We start from the raw sequence: 19204 nt of genomic DNA on the forward strand, positions 1-19204 counted from the left end.
AAAGGCCCAAAAATATATTTAAATTTTATTTCTGAGAATCCGTGGCATCCTGAGGGATGGGTAATGAGGATATCATGGACAAACGGTAGTAGCTGTAGGAGGGATGGGTCCTCATTACCCTGAGGGATGGGTAATGAGGATATCATGGACAAACAGTATGTGTAGGAGGGATGGGTCCTCATTACCCTGAGGGATGGGTAATGAGGATATCATGGACAAACAGTAGGTGTAGGAGGGATGGGTCCTCATTACCCTGAGGGATGGGTAATGAGGATATCATGGACAAACAGTAGGTGTAGGAGGGATGGGTCCTCATTACCCTGAGGGATGGGTAATGAGGATATCATGGACAAACAGTAGGTGTAGGAGGGATGGGTCCTCATTACCCTGAGGGATGGGTAATGAGGATATCATGGACAAATAGTAGTAGCTATACGAGGGATGGGTAATGAGGATATCATGGACAAACAGTAGTAGCTATAGGAGGGATGCCCCCCTCCAGTGGTGGCATCCTTTTAAAGAGTCATACAGTATGGCTAGCAGAACTGCTGGCTTTGCACAAAGTTCATAAGTCTTTAAGTTGTCTTCCTTTTGCACTAAACTAAAGTAGACTGATAGGTCAGGATTTTGAAGGCATTTTTAGAATCGGCCTCAGACTACAAACTAAGTTTCATGAAAAACTTAATTTATATAGCAGCATCAACATTTTTGATTACTGTACATACTGTACAGAACCCCAAGAGGGGTTCCCGTCCAGAAGGGTTTGAACACCAAAAGGGGTTCCCTACTTCCCTCCCAGAATGGGTCAACATACAAATGATTGATTTGATTATTATACCGTTTTTACTTTTTAGACTGATGATGGGTTCTTGATTTATGATCCTAGATTACCATTACCTTACGGTAAATCACTCTGAATTAAGAGTGTCTGCTAAATGCCTGAATTGTAAATTGTAAACTGGATGTCATGTTGGCTCTTCAGGCTCTCTGCGACTGATCAGCGCAACCGTGGCCTGTGTGTGTGAAATTCCTTTCTTGGCTGACTGCTGGGGCAGAACGCTCAAACGCTCGTCGGCTTAGTCTTTGCACAGCATGTATGCCACTGACAGAATGAGCGAGTACCTCGTTGTCAGAGGGGCTGACATCAGCAGTCATCATCATCAATACCATCAGTGGCATCCAGGAAATCCACATCTAATTGAATGAGTTAGCGTTTAATCTGAGATATTCATGTTTTTGGTGAAGGGAAGGGAGGGTTGAGACGGTGCATTAGTGAATTGGTAGGGTGGTTCATAAGGGAAGGTTGCTTCTTGTCAGACACGAATGCAAACGAAAATAAAAGCCTGGGTACCTAGGCTAGTCAGACACTAACGTTAACAGATCAGAGATGCGTTACTCCCTTGGCTACATTTCATCGTACAATAGTGTGTGTGTGTGTGTGTGTGTGGGGGGGGGGCATAGCCAAAGTACAAGCTCACAACGCATCGCATCGGTTATTATCAATATGGACGCAGGTTGAAAGTGGCTTATTGCGCTGACTCAGCACTCACTTGGGTATTTACAATCTAAACTTCCTGTCAACCCGATACAGTAGCAGTGAGATTCAAAGGCTTGAAATCAAGTCTTTCAATTCCTAACTGTCACTGTGATCCAATAAGTGGTAAATGTAACATACCGACATCAAACCTGGCAGCTGTGGCGGTAGAGAAGACAGCGTGTGCCTGCCCGTGTGGTTTACACTCTGTTGCGCGAGAACAAAAGGTGCAACAAATCAACGGTAATTGATCTCACACCCACACTCAACATATTTAGTAGGGCGTATAGAGACCTCATGCTACCACATGAAAAGGAGAAGCTCGCTGAAGATTATCAGGATTTAAAGGAGTCTGAATATTGCTGCTGTGATCTTTCAAAGATTATTTTATATATTTTTACTTTCACCACCACCCTAGTAACTAACATTTGGCAAAAATAGCAGATCACAGCACGTGATGCGACAACAGGAGGGGGCCTAGTATAGAACCCTGGGGGACTCCGGTCAACTAAGTATATAACAATCTCTTGTGTTTCTGTTGAGCAGGGTGATGCCTGATGAAGGTTTGAACGACCGAAATGTTGCTCAATAAAATGCTGTAAGTGAAGACAGTGCGTGGGATTCCATTTTCTTTTCAATTTTTTTCTACTCCTCTGTTGAGCCAGGGAAAAAGTATCTATTGTGAAGTTTGTCATTCAGTAAGAATTACGTTCCAATGCTCAATGCCAAAATCTATAGTGGCCAAGGGGTGCACAGCACGCTCATCCAAACATTTCGAGAGGGGTGCTGGATAAAAATTGATCAACGGTAAAGAAAAAGACAAGGTCCACACACTCTTAATGCTCCCAAAATAATTTAATAACAGAGCAGTAAAAAAAAAAAAAAAGAGCGTTCGGCCTCTCCGGCATTCGTCAGGTAATGCAACGCAATTATTAGTGCGACAATTAATGTTCAACCTAAATTTGTAAGACAGACAGCCCTGTGTGTGTGTGTGTGTTGCATTATCTAAAAACACACATTGCCTCAGGGATGGATTCTTCTGCCAGAGGGGAAGGCTGTCTGCAGAGCAGAATGCTGACTGTGTTCCTTTGAGCTGAGGTGGCGGCGGGTCATGACTCATGATCATGTGACCAGTGTGAAGTGACGGGGAGACAGTTTTATGAGCCATCGGGGACAGCACTACTTCCCCGTTAACATGATGTGTTGGCCTAAACACACACCTCTGCACAGCATCTTAATGCAGAATATAAGAGGGTGTTCTGCGTGCAAATGTGCCATACACATGCGACTGTGGCTCAAGAGGTAGAGCAGGTCGTCCAATGATCCATGGGTCGGCGTTTCGAATCCCGGCTCCTCCTGTCTACATGTCAAAGTGTCCTTGGGCAAGACACTGAACCCCAAATTTCTCCCGAAGTGCTGGTTGGTACCTTGCATGGCTTCCACCGCAATCGTTGTATGAATGTGTGTGTGAATGGGTGAATGTAATGCACAATCTATGTAAAGCGCCTTGGATAAAGGCGCTATATAAATGCACCATTTACCACACAAGCACGCACGCACACAAGCACGCACGCACTTAGTCCCACCCCACCCATCCTGGTGCATGTCCATTCACATCCCTATCTCTGTCCGACACAAACACAGCTCGGGTCACGGCCATAGATCCAGTGTCTCCTCTCCACTATCTGCCTAGCAGCAGCAGGCATGATGTTGGGATTTAGGATACAATCCAGCCAGTCAAAGGACTGTCCTCACTTCCGTGCACTGACTTTTCCAACACGACTGTGACATTTACAGCGACTCCAGACTGTAAAACGCTGATGATTACTAGCCCCTCTTGCAAACCGGAGGACCCTCTGGTGTGTGTGTGTGTGTGTGTGTGTGTGTGTGTGTGTGTGTGTGTGTGTGTGTGTGTACGTACGAGAGCTATCCAAACAGGGGCTCTTAACTTCTGCAACATTACTTTAAAGTGTTTGGCATGATCGATAATGTTCTTTCCAGCTTCACATGACTCCATTATGTGGGGGAGCCTCAAGGACAGCCTTTGGATATATTCTATGATATCATTAGTTTTAAAAAAAATAATAAGAAAAAGTGAGGATAAAAACCTGGGAGACGATTACTTTTTCATAACTTAATCTAATCCCACTAAAGTTTCGGGATCAAGAGGAATCTCAAATGCCTTTAACATGCACAAACCGAAATATCAAACTACTGTACATGCTAAACTACACCGCAATTAGGGCCAGAGTATTTAGACAATCAATTGCACAAAACACAAGATGCAAATTGCGTCAGGTTGCATTCCACCAGCTATGTGAGCAGCATAAATAACAATTTATAATGATGTCAGGAGATGTGGGGGAAACAAACTCAGCTCACAGATTTGCTGCATGTCCAATAAACTTGAAACATGTCACTCTGACTCTCTCTCCGCTGTGCTTGTCTGCTATTATATAAAAGAATAAAAGGCTTGCCTTTAGGCTGTAAATAGGGAGTCATTGACCGATTTTTCGGCATCATACAACAACTGCTGAGTGCCATCAAGGAGAAGTTATTAAAGAAAAAGAAAAGTTAAATATACATTTCTACTATAGGACATTACTGATTTTTGTAGAACACTGATGATTTTTGTTTACTGTGCATGTCTCCCTGCCACATAAGTGCTTATTGTTGGCCGAGCCCAGTCCAGTCCTGTCCAGGGGAACCCCCAACAGGTCACCAGACTGCGAGGACGCTGGCTTTACTGGACACTGTGGGCAGATTTCTTCCCTTTCACTGACCCCCCTGCTCCCTCGCTGGATTAATGCAGCGACCAACTCCATTCCATACATTCCACTCCACACAACAGCACTTTCGACCAGTGTTCATTTAATCATTTTGTCGACTATAACTATGACAAATAATGTTCGTCAACTAAAAAATAAATAATAATAATGTATTGAGTGAATTATATGCCTAGGTTCTGGGATTTGACTCAGAGCACATTTTGAGAGGGAACACAAGTACTATCATGAATCTAAAATATGATGACAGTTTGTAATCCACAGCACAGGAATGCAAATTATAAACGGTTTCTGGAGATTTGTTTGGCTAGAGAGATGTTTATTATCAGAACTCCAGGGCGGTTATACTCCAAGTCCTTCAGGGATTAATGAAAGCATTCAGTGTTTGACAGAATACCCATCCCATATCTTACATTCTACACAAATATTTGAAATGGATTAGTTGAGACAGTTTCACCGACTGGATTTTAAAGTATATAGTATCCAGTACTTCATCGTAAGGTATTATGCAGTGAGAATGAATACAAGCTCACAATGCTTTTTGCCATTTTGGAGGCAAATGGGCAATCATTGCCAACTGGAATGCAATAGGAAAAATCTGAATGAAACATGATGAGTACTAGTAAAAAGTGTGTTTTGAAGCAATTTGCAAAATGGTGGAAAATGGAGTTAAGGGGAAAGGCTGTGGACTTTGTGTCATGAGCCAAGGAATCCGGGGGAAAACCATTTTGAGTGTGCGACCCATACGCCAAATAGTGTAAAGCAAGCTGTTATAGCACCAACATAACTCAGTTTTGAAACATTTGGAGTGCATGTCAAATGTGATGCTGATCGGTCCAGCTGTGTGCAAGGTTCACACAAAAGACACACATGGACACATGGATAGGGGAACAAAACAGTATTTGACCGATCAACAAAGAACATTTTGAAATGCTTATAAGTATACGTCCAAAATAGTGACACACCACTGACACATCCAGTTAAAGGCCTCTGATAATGGACAGAACAGAGTTGGTACCATAATACAGCCAGGGACCATGGAAGTGGAAAACACCAACAAAATGCAGGTTCACCATACTTGTGGATGTGTTTATGAGGAGAAACCCATATTTCCACAGAGAGGAGATATTTGATAAAGGGGATTCATCATATTGGAGACAAACTGACAAGAGGTTCTGGATATTTACTTGTGCCGTTTATGTGATTAGGACTGGTAACGCTTAGCTAATGTTTAGGTAGGGGTGCCAAATTCCAGAGTTCCAAACCCAAAAGGAAATGTGTGCTATGTTTCAAAATAACAAAAAGTATGGTAAATCGATTTTCCAGCATATTTGTGGACAATTCTTAAAATATCTATGTGGAAAATTAAGATACTCTTGGAATGGTTCATAATGTTAATATGTCCCAAAGTATCATCACAGGAACTCTGTGAAATAAGGTCAAATATGCCCTTTTCCTGCCAGTGGCTGAAAAACAGATCAAGGACTGTATTATCTTTTATGAAACTGGAGAATTCAGCACGTTAAAGTTAGAAAATAAAGTTTTTTTTCATTTTTTTTTTTTTTAATCAGGGACAAAGGAAGGTTCTGGGACATGAAGTCCCAGAATTAGCTTTAGCTACAAAGCGAAATTTAATCTGCTGTCCCTATGGAAGCCCCAGGGGTTTATGAAGGAGTGAGGATATAAAAACAACACCAGGGCAGGGTCCATATTGTATATTTCTCAGATGAGTCAAAGACCGATGGCTAAAGCCAGAAAAACCGAGTCAGCTGTCACGCACTATAGCTAGGGATAGCACCACACAGACAGGAATTTGGCGCAGAGATGTATGAAGGGACATTTCATTACTCACAAAACCTCAAAGTTCCAACGGTGACCTCACCAGATTCTCAGAGTGAGAGTAGAGGACACGCTAAGTCGGCCACCTGCTGAATATCAAAACTGCATTCCTCTATAATACTGTTTCAATATATCAACTGTTTCAATGGGCCCGGTCTACAAGATCCACTACACCACAAAGACACCCATGAACCTGGCAAACTATAGACATCCACAAATACAACACCAGAGGGAACTTCACAAATCACGTTCAACCCCGATTTAGCTCAAACAAGGGATTACATTTGGTCTACTGCTATGGCACCAAAATGTGGAATGCCCTACCAACAGTTCGGTGCTAAAGGAGCACTACAGGTGGCTGCAATTAGAAACTGGCAAGCCTATCACCACAAGTGCAACTTTTTTTACTATACATATTTCTATATATAGTAGTACTCGTTTATATGATGTTGAAAGGCTGCATGATGTATAACCCTCAACGATAGCCAACATATTAGCTTCCGTGGGACTCTACATGTAGGGAGTGATATATATTGACTCCAACTTTTCACATATTCTTGCTTTTCGATCACATCCTTATATAACAAAAGGTGGACAGACTGGCGGTGATTTTATTTACATTTTTTATCATCCAGCTTTTACTAAAACACATAAATCAATGCAATAGTGAAAGGAGTGTGGCCTGGGCCAGATGAAGGAAATGGCCAGGTCTTGGCCTCGAGGCCCTTTGGGGCTTCCATCCTCTCCCAGAGTCATCAAAAGCTCACTCCCCCTCCTCCCATATGTCTACAGACAATGATTTATTCATACACCCAGAGGAGGAATTGCACAGTGCAATGCAATGACCACTCTTCATATTTATAGCCTTGCTATTGTTCAGGCCCTCTAATGGCAGGACACAGATAGTTTTCAACAGTTTTCATATCAAGTTCCATAATTTATTCATCATTTGAGCCACTTGAGCCATCTTATTTGATGAGATTTGTAGCCTCTCAGAAACAAAACTTAGAATATTTTGTTATCGTTGGATAAGATTTTGCTTCAATTCCATGCTGTATTGATGTGGTACCATAGGAGAGATAGGGACGCCACGATCTGATTGGATATCGGAGTGATATCAGCCAAAAAACATGGATCGGACTACAGCTAAAATTACCGACCAACGCTCCGATCGAGGCACTTCATTCCAGTACTCCACTTGAGCACTTTGTTCTATCCAATTCCAGCATGCAGCAGAGGCCACGTGATCATAACAGAGTACTAGTGCTGACCAGCAGCCCTAGTACTTTAGCGGCCGGCAGTACGACTAGAGCGGTGTAAGCAGCCATGTCAGCAGCAAATAATAATATATTTTAAAAGCTACAGAAAATAAAAATCGACAACACGATGGCTCCCTCACACAGCCAACATTACCAGAATGGGCAGCACAGAATGGGCAGCACAGAAGGGCAGCAAAAAGCCCTATACCAAGCCAACAATAACATAAAGGAAAGGAAAGGAATATTGGGTGAGGCCATCAGGACACAAGGAAGCTGTGGGGGTAAATAGAGTTTGTACAACGGACTGTTTCTGCCTTTCTGACAGACGGGCCAAAACAATCCCCACCCCTGGAGTTCCAGCCTAGTGGAGATAATTGGCAGTAGCGATAGCAATACAACTAATTGAAGCAGCTGTGCTAGTATGTACACAACCACCGTTAAAATGATGTGGACAAATGTTAGGATAAACACAGTTGTGGATCAATTTCAAACAATTAGTCCCCCGTCTGCGAACTTTAACCATCCACAACCACATCCGTTCCAAGACGTCTTTGAAAGCGCAAACATTTCAGCCGACAATAGCTCCCATGAGGAACACCCCGACTCCATCTGCACTTCAAAGGAATCCCTTTGAAATGTTGTGTAAATCCCTGTGAAATGTTGTACTCTTGCGTGCTTGGTGTGTTCTGATCCGACGCAGGAGAGAGCTTTGTCCACACAAAGCTGTGGGGCTGGTAGGGTATCAAGGGATCGTGAAGCCCGCTCGTTAACAGATCGGTCCCAGGTGGGCCAAGGTCTGCAGTGGTTCCCAGTAGTGGTGGAAAAGTACTCAAAGGTTTTACTTAAGTAATAGTATCTGCATATACTGCAATATTGAAATACTATGTTACTAGTAAAAGTCCAGAATTCAAAATGTACTTGAGTACAAAAGTACTGGTATCAATGTGTTTTTAAAGTAACAAAAGTAGAAAGTACTCATTATGCAGAATGTCTCATTTAAAAAAATCTAATGTATAACATTTTCTTGAAAATAGCAGATCTACAAGCTCACAATGTGTCACGATTCGACATATTGTGAGCTTGTAGATCGGCTATTTTCAAATGTCTGAAATGTATATAGGGCAGAAGTGGTTAATGTATGCTTTGCAACTAGTAAGTACAGTTTTCAAATAAATAGTAGAGTTAAAAAAATACAATATTTGGATCCGAGATAGTGGAGTAGAAGGAAAAGTATTGGATTGGAAATACTCAAGTAAAGTACCTCAAAATGTTACTTAAGTAGTACAGTACTTGAGGGAGGTACAGTACTGTAAAGGTACAGTACTTAGTTACTTTACACCACTGTTTCCAAGAAATTATATGTCCATTACCATCATATTGTACGTCTCAATCTCACCATCACATTCTTCACAGTCTAGACGACACAGGCTACACCCTGCGTCTCAATGAGAAATGCTTGGGACTTTCCTCTTGATAGAAACAATCAAAGAAGTCAATCAAATCAAAGAAGTCTCTTTGGCACGACTAGAGAACCGATAAAATTTGTTTTCTTTTAAGTGCTGGAACAGACCACTGCATTCAGCTCAAAAGATTACTGAGCCCAGATGGATGGCGCTCGACTTGACCCAGTGCCCTGACTTAACACCAGGAAAAGAATACGGCCCAGATTGGCATCTTTCTCCCTTCTAAAAGGGACTCCAGCACAGAATGTTTTGTCCCGTTGTCCACACTTGGAACTCATCAGAAATGCTGACTCCAACATATGGTTTCATTCAGGTGAACATCAGGATTTCCGAACGATACATTTCCAGAAATGTTAAAATTAGCCTCTTGTAACTCACTCGCTAGAATGGATTCACCATTTGCAGAGCGGCGGGGGGAGACTTATGGCAAGTATCTGGACATCTGATCAATAACAGATGTGTGGCAAAGATCTGGTGGTCTGCTCACACGAAGTCACACCTCATTTAACCCCTTCCACTGGAATACTCAGTGGTAATTAACAGACCTGCAAGGTTTAGACACCCTTTGGCCATTGCTTTCCCAGTAATAAAATAAAATATTTTTTTAAGCCATCTCAGGCAAATCCTGGACAGGTCATAACTTCAAATTGACACATCAATAAAGTCAAAATTTGATTGCCACCCAATAACACTATGAGGTAGCGGGAATGATATCAATAACAATGTTTACTTATCCCGGTGACATTACTGGCAAGAGTGCAAAAACATACCAGCGTTAATCTATACAGCTGGATATTCACTGAGTTCAGAAGCAGGTTAGTGAAATGCTCGGGGCCACAGCTGAGCAGCAGCTGCACCGGACTAATCTCCAACCTACAAACCTCCTTTTCAGACGCTATATATACTGGTAATGCTGGTACAGCCACGACTGGGAAATGGGAGGGAATAATAGCACATCTGCAGAGACAGGTCAGGCATGTGTCATCGGAGACGTGCATGCGCAGTTGCACACGCTTGCTTGCGAACAGGCTTAAGGGTTGAGGTCGACACTTCTTTTAAATCAATGCAACGATGCAGAAACACGCATGGCTCTGATTCAGAATGTCATTCATTGACACATCCCTATTCCCTGCCCCCATACTGTATGTCTACACTCCATCCATGCAGAAATCTAATGTGTGAGACAGACCTATGGTGTGTGAAGTAAGGGGAGGGAGTTAAGGCGGTACAGTACTAGCTGTGCAAACTGGAGTAAAAACAACAAAAAAACAACGTACAAATAGCTCACAAAAAGGACAAAGTCTGCAGCTGGACAGTTCAGCTGTGTTTTTGTGCCTGTAGTGTACTGTGTACACGAACAATGACATGTCTGTAACAACATGCATGTTTCTATCCTTCCAACCTTGAAAGACGACAGAGACAGAGACCTCCCCCCCCCCCCACAGGTACATGGGCAGTTGTGTCACACACACACCCCCTCGCAATTTGATTACGATTCACAAGGTAACCCTCTCTCTACGTCATCCTCAGACGAGCCCTCCATCGGCGTCTCCAGTCATCTCGGCTCTCCATACATCTGGCCAGCTCATTTGTGCTTTCTGCACCAGCATCTTTCTTTAGTACGTCCACATAGGTAGGTGTGGGACGTCCTCTCGATCGATGCCCATGGGTTGGTTCCCACAGTACAAGCTTTTTGGCCGGGAGTTCTTGGGATCTGTGGCAGTGGCCAGCTAGTGTCATCCTCCTTACTGCTATCTTCTCTGATACACTTGGTAATGCCCCGTACAGACGCTTGTTGGTGATGTGCTCGTCCTGGTTGATGTTCATACCACACGTAACATTCTGATTCGATTCTATGATGCATTGCAATGCATCACTTTTCTATATTACTGCAGCACAACATGGCACATTTTTGCTCACCGTCTGCAGGGCTGACATGCATGAAAATCAAGTCATTTATAAGAGCGATGAATTACACAGACAGCATTGCATAGTTTACGCCGCTGCCTCTCTGAAAGGGGCCGCCAACACCGAGCTCTGTTGACACCATGGACGCCTCCTTCTGTGGAGAGGACGTCCTGATGACTGTCGTCACCCCCACTGATCAGCCCTCACAAAGAGCCCATTGTCCAGCACAATGCGGGTCAAGCTCTCTCCGCTCTCACTGGTCTCATCATCCCAGTCAAGCTACTGCTCTTATCTGGAGGCTCCCAAATGACCGGGACCTTTTGAGGACATCCTCCACTATCATGGCTACATTGCAGGACACATTAGGTCATTTGATGCCAGCAAAATAAATAAATAATTCAGGCCCTGCCAGAGGTTTTTTATTAAGTCATATGGCAGCCAAGTCTATGTTTGTTTAGAGCACTATGATGCAATTTGTCTATGGTAATGTCTTGTAGGGCACTTAATGACGACATAAAACGTCATGTGGCCGATAGGCCAAATGTGCGTTCCTCGGCGGCGTGCACGTGCAGACAGCACAGAAAACCACCCAATGATAGAACTGTGGAATTTTCGATTCATTATTAACTGGTTAATTTGTTAATGGCGATTAATCGATTAACATCACTAATCCCTTTCCGTAACAAGAGGCCGACCCAAGAACACCTAGCGTAGGACAGTGGAGGGAGAGTTGAAGACCCTGCATCATAACTGGGGATCTATAAAGATGCTGGCCCAGAACAGACTGAAGTGGAGATCCTTTATTGCTGCCCTATATACAAGCCGGCATGAAGGGCAGTAAGTATCCCTAATCTGTATATGCATACAGACATACCTTGTAACCTGCATCTGTATGAGATGGCACCAACGCAGACCTACCTTGTAAGTTGTAACATGCATCTGTATGCAGACTGACATGGCACCGACGCAGACCTACCTTGTAACATGCATCTGTATGCAGACTCTGAGATGGCGTAGATGTGGGGTGGCATTTCATGCCTCTTCTTCCCTCTGTACATCTCAATAATGTTCTCTGAATAGATGGGCAGGTTTTTGTATGGATTTATGACCACACAGAAAAGTCCAGAGTATGTCTGTGGGGAAAAGAAAAGCATAATCAGTGGGCAAGAATATAATTTAAGGCAAGCAGTCAGAATTTTTGACTGCATTGTCTAACGGTAGGCTAAATAGTCCTCCTGTGTAGCATCAACAATTGGGTGCAATATTATGTTTGTAAGTGTCATTAAGTTTTTCAAACATATTTGAAAGAAAACCCAGCTCCATGAGAAAAGAATGAAAGTGCATTTATAACAATCACACACAGTGTAAGACAGGTCTACATAAAAATCACACTCGTGTGAAGTGTACCCACTGTATATGGGCCTCATGACATCACACACCTCATCTACAGTTCTACACCAATGGTTCTCAACGTTTTTGGCTCATTAGAATACAATGTTTTTCATTGCGACTGTCCTGACACACCGCGAGCGACAACATGCCGTCGTCCACCCCTCCTATATTCGCTCGCATAGTCCCTATTTGAGCAGGGTTTCGTGGCCCCAATCACTTGTATTGGTTGAGATCTACACGCTACTATTTATTTGTTATTTGTTTCGTTAAGGCTACATCGCAACGCAATGACCGACGCTCCATGTCAGGACAGTTTTTCACACAATATCGCCGTCGGGGTGTCTGAACGCTCGCTCCTTGCCTGTGTAGATGTCGGTGACATGTCGTCATTTAGTGCCCTGGCCTAAACAAACAAAGTCTGCGCACCTCTACCCACCATCTGTGCACAGCCTGCTTGCTGACTCTTTAAGTTAGACTAAAATAACATGGCCTACACCGTATATGACCATAATAATTACCAAAAGGTATGCTGAATGCAGTCCATATGGACAGGATCAAAGTGTATCTGTGCACAACACAAAGGCTTTGTTATGCCGATTAAATAAACATGCATAAATCTGCATGCATGTATTGTTGGCCTGCAGCTTACCGACAAAGCAGACGGTCTGCTAATCACCGCTCAACCCTTTCTTCAATGACACCACCCCTACCTAGAATATCTGAATGAATAAAAACGTGATTTTATCCAATCTGTATGGCAATGTATGTTAGACCCTTGAGATAGACCCTGACGAAGACCTTTTGGTCGAAACGCGTAGGTCCTGTTATTTATTTGCCTTGCTCATCATCAAATAAACCATTTAATTTTCACCAAAGACGGAGTGCCTTGGATTATTTTCTTTTCAAGTCTGCAATTCACATTTTGACAAGCAGTACTACTTGGAGGAAGGATACCTTTTGTCTATATGGTTATACCTGTATCACCAAAGAGAACCCATCTAAGAGCCACTAACAGATCCCTGCAGTGCTTCCATTCCTCTATTTCTAAATTATTACAATATACACTTCCATTGAGAAAACACTATGGTCTGTGACAAGAGAACTAATATACTGCCTAAAGCTCATACTGTATGTATGTACATGCAATATCACTCATGGCCAAGCGGACATTCCCTTTGCCTGACCCCGGTTGAACATGATTGGTCCGTCATATCCTGAGTTGGACACAAATGCACAGATACCAAAAGCAATGCTACAAGACTGCAGGCATTATAAATAGATACAGTACCCTAAGCGTTATACCAACTCTACAAGCTAAGGATCCCAGAAGTGCTATATGGGGTAATTTGTTCCAAAAGTGAATAAGTGATACAGAAGTCAAATGAGGAGGAAGAACAGCGGTTGTAATCCATACAGGACATAACCAGACGATGCAGACAGACTGTGCAGGGCATGTACTAGAATGGAGAGTTAACCAGACGATGCAGACAGACTGTGCAGGGCATGTACTAGAATGGAGAGTTAACCAGACGATGCAGACAGACTGTGCAGGGCATGTACTAGAATGGAGAGTTAACCAGACGATGCAGACAGACTGTGCAGGGCATGTACTAGAATGGAGAGTTAACCAGACGATGCAAACAGACTGTGCAGGGCATGTACTAGAATGGAGAGTTAACCAGACGATGCAAACAGACTGTGCAGGGCATGTACTAGAATGGAGAGTTAACCAGACGATGCAGACAGACTGTGCAGGGCATGTACTAGAATGGAGAGTTAACCAGACGATGCAGACAGATTGTGCAGGGCATGTACTAGAATGGAGAGTTAACCAGACGATGCAAACAGACTGTGCAGGGCATGTACTAGAATGGAGAGTTAACCAGACGATGCAGACAGACTGTGCAGGGCATGTACTAGAATGGAGAGTTAACCAGACGATGCAGACAGACTGTGCAGGGCATGTACTAGAATGGAGAGTTAACCAGACGATGCAGACAGACTGTGCAGGGCATGTACTAGAATGGAGAGTTAACCAGACGATGCAGACAGACTGTGCAGGGCATGTACTAGAATGGAGAGTTAACCAGACGATGCAAACAGACTGTGCAGGGCATGTACTAGAATGGAGAGTTAACCAGACGATGCAAACAGACTGTGCAGGGCATGTACTAGAATGGAGAGTTAACCAGACGATGCAGACAGACTGTGCAGGGCATGTACTAGAATGGAGAGTTAACCAGACGATGCAGACAGATTGTGCAGGGCATGTACTAGAATGGAGAGTTAACCAGACGATGCAAACAGACTGTGCAGGGCATGTACTAGAATGGAGAGTTAACCAGACGATGCAGACAGACTGTGCAGGGCATGTACTAGAATGGAGAGTTAACCAGACGATGCAGACAGACTGTGCAGGGCATGTACTAGAATGGAGAGTTAACCAGACGATGCAGACAGACTGTGCAGGGCATGTACTAGAATGGAGAGTTAACCAGACGATGCAGACAGACTGTGCAGGGCATGTACTAGAATGGAGAGTTCATCCCTTATCCCCTGCATACCGTACCATCTTCTGCTGGAACAGGCCATTAGATAAAGGATGGGATATACAGTATGTACATGACTGTGTCATTGTAAATGTATAATACAAAAAAAAGTTAAAACATTTCCAGGAGATCGTGCTGACACGGACCAGAGATATCATTTTTTGTTTAAAATGTATACTAGGGCTGCACGATGAATCAAATTTAAATAGACATCGTCAAAAACAATTATCGGTTTTCACATTAACTAGGGTATTTACGGTACGGATCTCGCTAATTAAAGCACTGCACAAAGCCAAAAGTCCTGCTAAAAGCATAATAAATCCGAGTCCAAATTAATGTAATCTGTCTCTGCCGTGGTGCGCGCAGCTCACAACTCTCATCCACGTAACCCTGTCCAGTGCCGCGTTAGCGAGTCTCACTGACGCAGACACAGAATATGTCCCAAACACTGAGGTAAACTTGTAGTTGGATTGAACATAACGCGCCACCGGAAAAAGCTCATAGCTTATCAATACCGTTTCCCGACCTACTGTCCCTTACACTAACTGTTTATTTTGCATCGAGGAGCCAGGTGTCTGTCAAGCTCACAACACGTCGCCTCCGCAACAGGTTGTGAGCTTGTAGATTGGCTATTTCCAGCACGCAAAAAAAAGGAAGAGACGTTCAGAACCTTGCTTCGCCGTACGACGTCCTGCATGCTGAAAATAGCTGTTCTGCAAACTCTCCAACTGATCCAAAATGCTGCAGCTCGCTTGGTCTTCAACCAGCCAAAATGATCACACGTCTCCCCCCCTTCTCCGCTCCCTCCATTGGCTCCCGGTCGCTGCCCACACAGAATACAAAACTCTGATGCTGGCATTCAAAGCAACCAAAGGCATGGCTGCCTCATATCTTACAAGTATGATCCAACCCTACAAACCCTCCCGCTCACTCAGCCAACGCAGGGAAGCTGGAAGTACCTTCACTTTTTTTCCAAAATGTAAAATTATTATTATTAAAAAAGGAATTCAAGTCTTTGCCATGGACACATTTGTCCGTGTACAGACAGACATATTGATGACCCCTGCGCGTCTAGCATTGTCAGGCCCTTAATTTCCATCTGCTCCGTCCTTCCCTCCATCTCTGCATGGCTGGGCTGCAAAAGCCAAATTCCCCTAATGGTGCTGTATTTGCTGGACAGACAGCAGGCTGCAGGGGGCCCATGTGGGGCCTGCTAAACCCAGTTGTATGAGCTAGGAACAATGGTGACATGGCCGCAGCATGCTGGGGGAGCATGTTGTGTGCATCTGTTTCCATGTGACAGTGGTGGAAAAAAGTACTCACATTTTGTACTGTAGCAATACTGCAATTAATGTAGAAATACTCTGTTACGGGTACAGGCTTTAGTTCCGACATACTATTGGTCCGACTGTCAATAGACCGACAATCTACCTCAAAACCTAACTTAACCCTAACCGCAACTTCCGCAAGCACGGAGAAACGCATGTCAGCATGTTCGGGAGAGATGGGTGATTTCCACATGTCGGATATTTGGTATGTCGGATCAGCATGTGCGGTAAAGGGAGCATTTATATAGCACCTTTATCCAAAGCGCTTTACAGAGATTGTGCATTGCATTCACACACACTTTCACACACCGATGCTGGAGGAAACTATGCAAGGCGCCAACCTGCATATCGGGAGCAATTAGGGGTTCAGAGCCTTGCTCAAGGATACTTCGACAACTCTGGTTCGAACTGGGAACCTTGCAGGTCTGAACGTTGTATTCCACAGACCAAGAACTTCTCAAACTTTTCTAGTCTAATAGGCCCATCAACTTAAGCCAACGCCACAGCCACCACCACCTCCATCCCACCCCACGCCCCCTTACGGTGGGCACAGTGCCAGACAGACGAATCAGCCCCCACCCCCCCCCCACCCCACAGGCAGTGGGGAGAGGGATGACTCAGCTGGCCGGCCTTGACAGCGGTCCCTGGGGGGTACTCGGGGGGATTAGAGGGGCTCTGCAGACTGCAGTCTAGGAGCAAGACACCTACACACAGAGAGATGGGAGGAAGCAGGCCAGGCTCGGAACTGGCCTGGCTACCAGTCTATTGGGGAGCATTGGGATAAAGGACTGTCCACATTAACTACTTTCACCCTGCCTATTTTTGGGCACGTCATGGTAGGTTAAAATAGCATATTGATAAGCTCATCTACAGTACAAGCTCTTGTGACCTTCTAGATCAGCCATTTCCCAAACTGTACAGTATAAAATAAGGATACCAATAACACACTTACATGCATAGCATAGGGCTGTCACGATTACAAATTTAAGTTGATGATTAATATTCACACAAATAACTGTGATTAACGATTTAATTGTGTTTTGGCATTGAACAATGGAATATATTGCCTGGTAATCAAAAAATGCACAGGGCAGATATGACAAACATATTCATTATTTTTATACTTAAAACTCATAATAATAATAATGAATTGCATTTTTATAGCGCTTTTCCAAGTGCTCAAAGCGCTTTACAATGGTTCATTCATTCATACATTGGGAGGTGAAGCGGCGAACAGTCGATGCCAGCGTCCTCACTTCCCACCCCCAATCCAACCCTTGATGCGGAGTGTCAAGCAGGGAGGCACTGGGTCCCATTATTTAGAGTCTTTGGTATGACCCAGCCGGGGATCGAACCCCGACCTCCCAGTCTCAGGGCGGACACTCTAACCACAAGGCCACTGAGCTGGTCATCACTTTGTGAAGCTTGTAGATGGTAAGCCATTTTAGCTTTTATTTTTATGTAGGTATGATATACACGGCTGCCTGCCACAACTACTACCTGCCTTCTAATCTTACCCAAAGCTTGGACACAAGGGAATCCATTTCCACAGTTCAGAGTTCAGCAAAGCTGAAATCAGCTGAAAGGCCATCAGCAAATCTCCAAATAAATATCTATGAATGAAGCTAAGCAACAGGGCTACATCAGCCATGAATGGCCTACTTGCGACCAGCCGATCGCAGTACGTCCTAGAAACAAAATTACACTTAGGAAAGCGGAACCTCAGAATTAGGGATGTGCATGTCTGACCAGAATCAAAGTTGACTGCTATCAATTTGATTATTCGCTCATTTTAGCACAACTCCAACTGAAACAGCGCAACTTGAATCTAAACTAGAACAATGTTCTGGCCTCCAAGGTAGTAATAAATCTCAGCCAATCAGACAGGTCTGTCTTGATGACATTACTATAGAGATCATTTGGACCGGTAACATGATGATGTTTCTAACTAATGTGATATTGACTGATGTGGTGCCTCATTGAAAGCATTCACTTGGATACACCACGTTATCGTGTTCGTTTAGAAACGTTGAATCATCCCGTTACTGTCCCTACTTCATTCTCTTATGCTGCAGACTTTCAAACTAGGAAGGGTATGGCCTGGTCTCCCCACTTTAGTCAACTAAAAGTCTATAGCAATCAGGACAACAAAGTTTGGTGTGTACAACCGCTATACGGTCGTGGCTGTATGTGATTGTATCGTGAATGAGCATGGGGCCGGCCGTTCCTGCATGAAATGCTCCATTAAGTTTGTCCTTAAATAGCTGTTCATCAGGCTTTAAACACTATAACTAAAATAAAGGACCATCAGCATTCTGAAAGCGTTGCATGATGGGAGCATAGCCATGGCTGAATCAGCCGTGCTGTAAGTCTTCAAGCCCCCGCACTGGAGAGATTTAAACCTCAAAAATATTTGTTTTTGAGGTTCTCTTCATAATTGTCCATTAGGGCTGTCAGTTCACCTCTATAATCCAATTCGAATTTCATTGCTTCATTATTTGTAATTTTCGAAAATATTCGAATATTTACATTGTTTATTTTAGCTCATATTTAGCCTATAATAATACACGTGGCTGGCATGTCTTGTGAGTTTTGGGAAGTGCATAGTTTTGACAGGTCTGCCTGCTGTGGACAGTGAAACTCTGACTATTAAACACGGGCAGACGCAACGATAAAGTCTATCATTCATTGTGAAGCCAGCAACATGTTGATGCAAACAGACGTGTACAGTAGCTGCTCCAAATGATATTAGCATTCGTCTGTGTCTGCCCGTGTAAACGCACCATTGTCCAATGTCCCCCCGCTGCGGAGCGGACCGTTGCCCCGTCGGCTAGAATGCTGTCGGAAAAAAGGCCGCCTCCCGTGTACCATAGTGTTATTAAGGAGGACTCCTTGGCTTCTAACGATATGGACCAGAGTTAAACTAATGTTAGCTCCCATGCTAACTAGTTGCTACCCTCGTCAGAAACAACACCACAGATCGGGTGGAAGATGCTGATATCACTTTGCTTGTGCCCGTGGATGGGAAATGAGATTTAAAAGGCTATAGAAGCGTGGATGAAAGGCAAGCACAGATGTGCAATAAAGTTGTGTCGTGAGACTGTATTATGATTTTCGTTCTACCGGCGATTTCTATCTGTGTAGTA

The 19204-nt window shown here is 43.8% G+C and overlaps 1 protein-coding gene across 1 annotated transcript in view; it reads right to left on the reverse strand.

Annotated features, from left to right (window-relative positions):
* LOC308312683 (myosin-10) overlaps nucleotides 1-19204 on the reverse strand; it is an 83374-nt gene that overhangs the window by 54012 nt on the left and 10158 nt on the right. Inside the window, exon 3 of the mRNA XM_080759354.1 lies at nucleotides 11766-11922. Within this exon, the coding sequence (XP_080615480.1) occupies nucleotides 11766-11922 (157 nt within the window). The remainder of the gene's footprint in view (nucleotides 1-11765; nucleotides 11923-19204) is intronic.

Source organism: Protomyctophum bolini (genome assembly GCF_963924005.1).
Source record: "Protomyctophum bolini genome assembly, chromosome: 3".
Taxonomy (NCBI): Eukaryota; Metazoa; Chordata; class Actinopteri; order Myctophiformes; family Myctophidae; genus Protomyctophum; species Protomyctophum bolini.